The sequence below is a fragment of the Tetrao urogallus genome, assembly GCF_951394365.1.
Source record: "Tetrao urogallus genome assembly, chromosome: 1".
NCBI classification, from domain to species: Eukaryota; Metazoa; Chordata; class Aves; order Galliformes; family Phasianidae; genus Tetrao; species Tetrao urogallus.
This window is the reverse complement of record NC_136813.1, coordinates 1,674,175-1,683,718: the sequence shown is the minus strand read 5'-3', so window position 1 is coordinate 1,683,718 and position 9,544 is coordinate 1,674,175. Positions and strand designations below refer to the sequence as shown.

At 48.6% G+C, this 9,544-nt stretch overlaps 1 protein-coding gene across 1 annotated transcript in view; it reads left to right on the top strand.

The window, feature by feature from the left end:
- Positions 1-37: 37 nt before the first annotated feature.
- Positions 38-9,544, top strand: part of C2CD3 (C2 domain containing 3 centriole elongation regulator) — a gene marked incomplete at both ends in the record, with an annotated part of 56,671 nt that continues 47,164 nt past the window's right edge. Inside the window, 8 exons of the mRNA XM_079549361.1 lie at positions 38-98; positions 177-437; positions 2,642-2,799; positions 4,059-4,219; positions 5,056-5,285; positions 5,683-5,815; positions 8,019-8,147; positions 9,221-9,365. Of these exons, the coding sequence (XP_079405487.1) occupies positions 38-98; positions 177-437; positions 2,642-2,799; positions 4,059-4,219; positions 5,056-5,285; positions 5,683-5,815; positions 8,019-8,147; positions 9,221-9,365 (1,278 nt within the window). The remainder of the gene's footprint in view (positions 99-176; positions 438-2,641; positions 2,800-4,058; positions 4,220-5,055; positions 5,286-5,682; positions 5,816-8,018; positions 8,148-9,220; positions 9,366-9,544) is intronic.

The window sequence follows — 9,544 nt, the reverse complement described above, 5'->3', positions numbered from 1 at the left end:
CAGCGGCGCGGCCTGAGGGAAGCGCTGAGGTGAAACCATGCAGCAGAGGAGGCCGCGGGCCCCGGCCCCAGCCCCGGGGGTCAGCAGGCGGCGTAGAGGTGCGGGGTTAGGGATGGGGGAAGGCTGGCAGAGCGCTGTAGCTCCGCTCCGTTCTCTGACATCGCTCCGTTCCGCAGCTCCCGGTGACATCCCTGCGTCCACCAGCCTGCCGCCTCTGGTAGAGGGCCCTCCGCGCTGCGTCCTCCGCTGCACCGTTGGCAGAATCGTGTGGACGGCCTCCAAAGCGCCCTCCGCCGCCGTCCTCGTCCGCCTGAGGTGGTGGGGTGAGACTTCGGACGGTACCGTGTTCCACCCCGCCTCAAAGCCGGGACAGGCGGCGGGCAGCAGCCGGTACGCCGTGCGGTGCGGGCCTCGGCAGCTCGCGGCCTACCTCACAGGTGAGAGCCGGCAATGGGGCATACAGACCCACAGCTATCCGCGGTCCTGCCTTCGTTTAACAGATTGCCCCGTTCCTTGGAGGTGTTCAAGGCCACGTTGGATGGGGCCCTGGGCAGCCTGGGCTGCTATGAAATGGGGAGGTTGGTGGCCCTGCCTGTGGTGGGTGGGTTGCAGCTTTGTGATCCTTGAGGTCCCTTCCAACCCAAACCATTCTGTGATTCTGTGTGATTCTGTGCTCTCTGGTGACAGCAACAGGGCCTGAGGGAACGGCATGGATCTGTGACAGGAGAGGGGGTTTGGGAAAGGCTCTATCCAAGAGGGTGATGGATGTAAAATGGACTCCCCAGGGTAGTCAGCACAGTCCTGAGCTGCAGGATCTCAGGGAGCATTGGGACACTGCTCTGAGCTATAGGGTTTAGCCTTGAGTGGTGCTGTGTGGAGCTAGGGCTCGGACTCGATGATTCTTGCGGGTTTTTACCAGCTTGGGTTGGTCTGTGGTTTGAGCAGTGGGCCTGGGAGAACCTCATGAGGTTCAGCAAAGCCAACTGCATGATCTGAACCTGGGTCAAAGCAACCTCAAGCATCAATGCAAGCTGGGGAAGAAAAGAAGTGCAGCCCTGCCATAAAGGACCTGAGAATACGGGTGGATAGCAAACTGGACACCACAGAATCACACAGAATGGCCTGGGTTGGAAGGGACCTCAAGGATCGTGAAGCTCCAACCCCCCACCAATGCAGGGCCACCAACCTCCCCATCTCACAGCAGCCCAGGCTGCCCAGGGCCCCATCCAACCTGGCCTCCAACACCTCCAGGGATGGACGGGGCATCACAGCCTCTCTGGGCAGCTGTTCCAGCACCTCACCACTCTCTCTCTAAGGAACTTCCCCCTGACATCCAACCTCCAGCTGCCCTCCCTCAACTCCAAACCATTTCCCCTTGTCCTGCTGCCATCTCCCCTTTCACAGAGCTGCCTCCCCTCCTGTCTGCAGGCTCCCTTGAGGCACTGCAGGCTGCACTGAGGTCACCCCGCAGCTTCTCTTCTCCATGCTGAACAAGCCCAGCTCCCTCAGCCTGTCCTTGTAGGGAGGTGCTGCAGCCCTCTGCTCATCTCTGTGGCTCCTCTGCACCCTCTCCCACAGCTCCCTGTCTTTCTTGTGCTGGGGGCTCCAGCCCTGGACGCAGTGCTGCAGATGGGGCCTCACAAGAGCAGAGCAGAGAGGGACAATCACCTCCCTGTCTTGACATGAGCCAGCACTGTGCCCTTGTATCCCAGGAAGCTAAAGCTATCCTAGGCTGCATCCATAGCAGCACGGCCAGCAGGTCAGCGAGGTGATCCTCTGCTCAGTGCTGTGAGGCCTCACCTGGAGCACTGCATCCAGATGTGGAGTCCTCAGTGCAGGAGAGACATGGGGCTGTTGGAAAGCATCCAGAGGAGGGCTACAAAAGTGATCCCAGGGATGGAACAGCTCTCCTATGGGGACCGGCTGAGAGCTGGGCTGTGCAGATGGAGAAGGGGAGGAAAGGCTGCGAGGTGAGCTGAGAGCAGCCTGTCAGTGTCTAAAGGGGAGCGACAGGAAAGAAGGGGACAGGCTCTTTATTGGAGTCGGTTATGATAGAACAAGAAGAAATGGTTTCAAACTAAGAGAGAAGGGCTTTAGATTGGATATAAGGAAAAAATTGTTTATGCTAAGGGTAGTGAGGTGCTGGCAGAAGTTGCTCAGACACACCCAAGGTCAGGCTGCACAGGCTGCGCTCTGAGTGCCTTATGGAGCTGTGGGTGATCCTGTTTAGTGCAGGGGAGTGGGAGCAGATAGCCTTTAAAGGTCTCTTTCAACTGAAATGGTTCTATGATCCTTGGGTCCCTTCCAACTCGGGATGTTCTGTGGTTCTATGATTCCATTTTCACTGGAAGCTTGATGCCTAGAGGATGTCCCCAGCCCAGCAGGGCTCTGAGAACCATGGAGGTATAGCACATGGGGACATGGTCAGTGGCCACGTTGGGATGGTTTGCAGTTGGATTTGGTCCTCTTAGAGGTCTTTTCCAACCTCGATGATTCAATGATTCTTTACTCCTCATCTCACATCGTGATACAGCTTTATTTTAACCTCTGGGAACTTTCATTTTAACAGGCAAGTTTCAACTGTATTTAACTGCGACCTTGTTGTGTCACACTGAAATGAAGCTGTTCCTAATTATTGCAGATATGGGCATGCTTGTCCTGGAGGTCCTGAGCAAACCTGACCGTCTTCCAGTTGGCAGAGTGCAGATCACTGAATTGTCCCAGCTCTCTCCCAGCCATCCCATCAGTGGGTTTTTCACCATAGTTTCACCAACAGCTGATAAACTGGGAGAGCTACAGGTATTCCTTATGGCTTAGCTCTTTATTGTTGCATGTGAAGCTCTAATGCAGTACAATGTCAGGATCCAGTTGTGCTGTGTCCTACACACCTTTCCCTCGTCTCAGGGTGTTTACAGATTGAGGTAAGAAGTCTGGATAGAAAACAGGGAAATCCAGGGATGTTCTTATCCCATTATCATCCATTCTGTAGGTTGATTCTGAACATCTGGTGGAGCATTTTCATGCAATTGTGGTTCATTTCAGTTTTCTTCACTGAAGTATGTCCTTCAAATTCAAAAACAAAGCTCCCTCTTTTGCTTCTGAATGCACAGAAATAAAACCACGTTTTGATAGCCTTGCTTACAATGCTAGAGGAAAAAATTCCAAAATCAAAAGCGAGGAAAGATCTTTTGCTCAGGGGAGAAATCAAGGTTCTCAGAGAGGCAGAAAAGCTCAGCTGCAGCATTACGTTCAGCAACAAAGGCAGCGTAGGACAACATAGAAAACAAGTGCAGATTTTGATTACTAATGGTGTTGGCAGTGTCTCCCTTAGAAGAATAAGTGGCACTGGTAGTTCAACTTGAGTAAGACTCTACAGTGAGTTTTAAGAGTGATTTTAGAAGTGGATGCTCCAGTCTGATTTTTCTTCATAGCCTTTCTGGGCTGACATTGCAGAGTATTTTGAAATCCAGGGAGAAGGGGCTGTTCTGTGCTGCAGCCCTGGGGGTTTGTTTTTGCTGAAAGATGAGCAGTTGCGATTTTGGGATGTGAAATAAATAGTTTGAATTCATAGGATCACAGAATGGCCCAGGTTGGAAGGGAGCTCAAGGATCACGAAGCTCCAACCCCCCACCAATGCAGGGCCACCAACCTCCCCATTTCACAGCAGCCCAGGCTGCCCAGGGCCCCATCCAACCTGGCCTCCAACACCTCCAGGGATGGACGGGGCATCACAGCCTCTCTGGGCAGCTGTTCCAGCACCTCACCACTCTCTCTCTAAGGAACTTCCCCCTGACATCCAACCTCCAGCTGCCCTCCCTCAACTCCAAACCATTTCCCCTTGTCCTGCTGTCATCTCCCCTTTCCAAGAGCTGACTCCCCTCTTGTCTGTAGGCTCCCTTTAGGATATTAAGGTGTTACATGTCTGATTGATATAAACATCACTTTCTATTATAAAAAAAATAGTGAGAGCTTTCTGTAGTATGAAAAGTAAAGTTAGAGCACATGCAGCACTTCGCTAAGAAAGGGACCAAATTCTGTTTTCTCATTGTGTTTTTCAGGTTTCACTTGTTCTTGAACCTCTGTCAGACACATACAAAACCAGCAGCTCTGTCCCAGCCACAGATGCAAGTTCAGATATGGCTCCAGCTCCATCTCAGCGAGTGCAGGTCACTCCTTCTGGCCAAGAGCCTGTTAACAAAAGCAGGGTCACAGCTCCCAGGTATCTTTTCTTCACCTTGGCAAAATTCTGGCTCATTTTGCATTTCACACCTTTTTAAGCAGTAGCAATACAGTTGTGAATTGGGGAATACTTGCTTTTTTTTTGGCTGTGCATTTTGTCAACTCCAGAAGGTTCAGCGTTCAATTGCTTAAAGGGTCTGTTCCTCATCTGCAACAAAGTTGCATGGTGTATTAATGCGATTGGAGCCATGCTAGTTGACATTAGATGCCACAAGTTACAGCTTGAGTCAGTCTGGTGGTAGGAGACGAGTTCACAGAATCACAGAATGGCCAGGGTTGGAAGGGAGCTCAAGGATCACGAAGCTCCAACCCCCCACCAATGCAGGGCCACCAACCTCCCCATCTCACAGCAGCCCAGGCTGCCCAGGGCCCCATCCAACCTGGCCTCCAACACCTCCAGGGATGGACGGGGCATCACAGCCCCTCTGGGCAGCTGTTCCAGCACCTCACCACTCTCTGGGTAAAGAATTTCCCCCTGATGTCCCACCTCAATCTCCCCTCCCTCAACTTAAAGCCATTTCCCCTCGTCCTACACGTATCAACCATTTCAAAGAGTTGATTCCCCTCCCCTCTATAGGCTCCCTTTAGGTGTTAAAAGGCTGCACTGAGGTCACCCTGCAGCCTTCTTTTCTCCAGGCTGAACAAGCCCAGCTCCCTCAGCCTGTCCTCATAGGGGAGCTGCTCCAATAGGGGAGTTGGTGATATAAGATGTGTCGTTTCATTGTGGAGTGGGTACAGAAAGGAAACAGCTGCAATGCCAGGGAGAATTTGAAGAGGTTTGAATCCCTTTACTGACCCACTTCAGTTGTTACTCAGAGTTTTGTTTTGCAGCTGGGGAAAGGACCATTCCTTCTTTCAAGAGAACTCTGAGAACATCAAGGATGTTTCCCCCCACCGCCTCATTTTCCCAGATGAACATTTGAAAGTGAATCCTTCGAGTCAGCAGTCGGTGTCATTTCCCAGCAGTGCTGATCCTGCAGCTGCCCTCAGCACAAACACACACATGTTCTCTTTGCACAGCCCAAATACAAAAGACCTGCTTTCAGGTTGGTGTGCAGTTAGCAGAGAAAATAGACAAGCAGGACACATTTCCATTTTCTCTCTCTGTATTTATTGAAAAGACTTTAAATGGAACTGCTGTTGAGGCATGCTAAGATGACAAGCTACTTTTAATCTTGCCACTGTGTCTTAATAACAGCTTTCTTATGCCTGACTGGGTGTGTGTAAATGAGTTCTTTGTACTGCTGAGAGTGGGGAACTGATAGAGGGTTGCTGGCACTCCTGGCAGCCCTATCATTGTAATGGTGTACAGCATGCACTTAATCTGTAATGGGTCAAGATCTCTTTATAATAGTGTAAAATAGAAGTTTTATGACTGTAGCCAGCATGTTTGGATTTTAAATTGTATTTGAATGCTGAGAGTTAATTCTGCTTATTTCCCAGTTCTTTTGGATCAAGGCAATAAACTCCGTGATGCCATGGTCGCTTCTGCGATGAAATCGAGCCCAGACATGGAGATTGAACTGAATGAAGTGCCTCCTTTTGTACAGCCAGATGGTTTCAGAGCAGCAGCAAAGTAAGCTCAGAAAGGGGGAAGTGAGATTTAGTTTCAAATCATAGATTTTGGGGTCGGAGGAATCCCAGGCATCCATTACAGACTGGAAGGAGCTGTCCTAGAGAGCAGCCCTGCAGAGAAGGACCTGGGGATCCTGACTGATGAAAAGCTGAACTTGAGCCAGCAGTGCTCCTGCAGCTGGGAAAGCAAATGGGATCCTGGGCTCCATCAGCAGAGGGGTGGCCAGCAGGGACAGGGAGGGGATTGTCTCTCTCTGCTCTGCTCTTGTGAGGCCCCATCTGCAGCACTGCGTCCAGGGCTGGAGCCCCCAGCACAAGAAAGACAGGGAGCTGTTGGAGAGGGTGCAGAGGAGCCACAAAGATGAGCAGAGGGCTGCAGCACCTCCCTACAAGGACAGGCTGAGGGAGCTGGGCTTGTTCAGCATGGAGAAGAGAAGCTGCAGGGTGACCTCAGTGCAGCCTGCAGTGCCTCAAGGGAGCCTGCAGACAGGAGGGGAGTCAGCTCTGTGAAAGGGGAGATGGCAGCAGGACAAGGGGAAATGGTTTGGAGTTGAGGGAGGGCAGCTGGAGGTTGGATGTCAGGGGGAAGTTCCTTAGAGAGAGAGTGGTGAGGTGCTGGAACAGCTGCCCAGAGAGGCTGTGATGCCCCGTCCATCCCTGGAGGTGTTGGAGGCCAGGTTGGATGGGGCCCTGGGCAGCCTGGGCTGCTGTGAGATGGGGAGGTTGGTGGCCCTGCATTGGTGGGGGGTTGGAGCTCCGTGATCCTTGAGCTCCCTCACAGCCCAAGCCATTCTATGGTTCCATGATTTTGAGGCCTTAACAGGAAAACTTGCAATACTGAGATTCATGTGGTGAATTATAGGATTCTCAGTCAAATGGGAAATAGATGTGAATAAAGGCCTCCATTTTGTGAATTGATCTGATCTTTGATTGAAATGACCAATTCTAATTCTTTTCAGAGCCATTTTTGTGTGTAGTACAGAACTATTTGATAGCAAAACATCAAATTTTGGTAGGGTGTAGAAGGGGCATGGCAGGCTGATGTTGCTTGATCCCAGATAAAAGCTTTTCAAAGCAAAATAAGTAATGAGTGACATAAAGTGAGTACTTCTGCATATGCTAGTTTGCATCCCTTGCTGACAAAGTACAAGAAAAACTTGTGTCTATAACTGTGTTCTCAAAATTAGTGATCATTATGGTTTTCCTTCTGATTTTCACTGGCAGGTTGGTAAAAATGAGCTGCTTCCAGCTCCAATATCTCATTTTGTTGTAGACTTAATACATTTTCTCCATTCAGTGAAAGTGGGATTTGGAAGTAGGAAGATTAATGCACATTTTTGCAAGGGGAACTTTAAGTTCTTATTATTGCAATGAGATGAAGAATTGCTTTTTGTTCCACTATAAACCATTAAATATAGTCATCATCTTTGATCTTCAATGTTGCTGTTTCTAATTCAATTAGAATCATTTGTATGTAAATTGCAGTGATATTGTGTTCACATTAAAAACAGCACAAAATAAAACACTTTTTCTGTTAATATTTTGTTTATTTAAGTAAAAATATACAGCGGAAATGAAAACATCAAGTGTGTTTCTCTCCACTTTCTTGTGTTTTTCACATTGCCTTTTCTTCCCTCGATTGGGCACTGCATTAAAAGTCGTTCTTTTAACAATTACCATTGTTAACAAATTAGACAAATTAACAAATTAACAATATAGACATCATTGCTGGTTCTCATTTAATCTTTCGAGGCACAAATGTGCAGGTGTGCTTTCTGTGTGGTGAATGAATTGATCAGAAAGGTTACAGGAGTTGACATCCGTTGTGCCTTAAAGAACTCACTGGCTGGGAGATGAATCCCATTGCCCAAACCATTCCAATTTGTTTCAAAACAGATGATTTTTTGAACTCTCCTGGAAGATCTCATCGATCATCATTCATAAACATCTTTATTTGACCTTCTCAAGCCCTCTCTCTTGTTTGAGCAATTGAGCCCTCCTGCCACTCTGCAAAGGATGAGAGCTGTGGATGAGCCGTGTGTCTTGCAGCAGCAGACTGCAGGGCTGCAGAAAGGTTCTGTGTACCTGGAGGTTAGGCTGCAAAGCAGTGAAGGCTGTACATAACCTTGCATTTTTACCCTTCATGTGACTGAAATCTTCAGCACGCCAGAAAAGCTTAATACCTTTATTTTTCCTTTGCTTAGGAGCCCAAAAGGCTTGAACTCAAGTTTTATGCCTGCTCTTGAGGATCCCCGTCTCTCTACATCTGAAGTCACAGGTCAGCAACCAGACCTCAACTCTGAGGAGAGAGCAATACAGTTACTGTTGGGCAGGTGAGTGATTTCTGAGTGTCACTGCAAATATTGTCCTCATCACAGAATCACAGAATGGGTTGGAAGGGAGCTCAAGGATCACGAAGCTCCAACCCCCCACCAATGCAGGGCCACCAACCTCCCCATCTCACAGCAGCCCAGGCTGCCCAGGGCCCCATCCAACCTGGCCTTGAACACCTCCAGGGATGGACGGGGCATCACAGCCTCTCTGGGCAGCTGTTCCAGCACCTCACCACTCTCTCTCTAAACAACTTCCCCTGACATCCAACCTCCAGCTGCCCTCCCTCAACTCCAAACCATTTCCCCTTGTCCTGCTGCCATCTCCCCTTTCCAAGAGTTGAAAGGGTAAATAATATTTGCCCACTTCATACTGAAAAATGCTTTTTGATCTTTCATGTTTTCCACGTTTCTTGAGTTGTGGATAATGAGAGTCTGCTTGCACAACTAATATACGACAGCCTGCATGGTTCCAAGTCATTTGGCCTAAAATTATTATCAGAAAGTTGGACCCCAATATTTCAAAAGATGAAATTATTTAATCATAGAATGGCCTGGGTTGCAAAGGAGCACAGCGCTCATCCAGCTCCAAGCCCCTGCTGTGTGCAGGTCACCAACCAGCAGCCCAGGCTGCCCAGAGCCACATCCAGCCTGGCCTTGAATGCCTGCAGGGATGGGGCATCCAATAATAGTTGTGATACTGGTAACTGTTGTGTCCTAAAATATTGAGATATACATAAAACAAATACGTTGTTTCTGTGAAGAGCTTGAGTCTGTAAAGTAAAAAGAAAGAACCTGTTTAGTTAGTTTTAATTGTTCTCCAGATATTAAGTTGATCTTTCTCTCATTTTGTGAAGAGTAGCAAGAATGTAACTGGTGCTTGCATTGTCTCTGTTCCAATCAGAAGTGTGCAGTGCAAGGACTGTCAGGTGGGCACAGTGCTGTGTAAGCTGCACGCAGAGACAATGTAGCACAAAATCAGTGTAGAATAGGAAGTGTTGTCAGAATTCCTATGAAACTGACTGCAGAAATGGCATCACAACACAAAGTTGTGTTTCTTTCTCTTGTGTCCACAGTGCTGATTTGTCTCCTGTGCATTTCTGGGATCGGCCAGGTTCCCTTCTGGATTCTCTTTCTATTGGGAGTGAGGTGTATGACAGTGAACTCAATGATCCCCACTATGACCAGAGTCTGCTTGAAAGTCTTTTTTACACCACACCTGTAAGTGGAGAGCAGAAGGAAAGTGCTTCAAGTGAAAGAAAAAAGCTATAGATTTCAGAATTGTTAAAGGCTTAATGAATATTGAGTATCCTATAGAAACTTGTGAGAACTGTGTTTGAAATTAATAATATGAAAGGAATATTAATAAGACTACAAATTCAAGCATCAGATTGGAAACC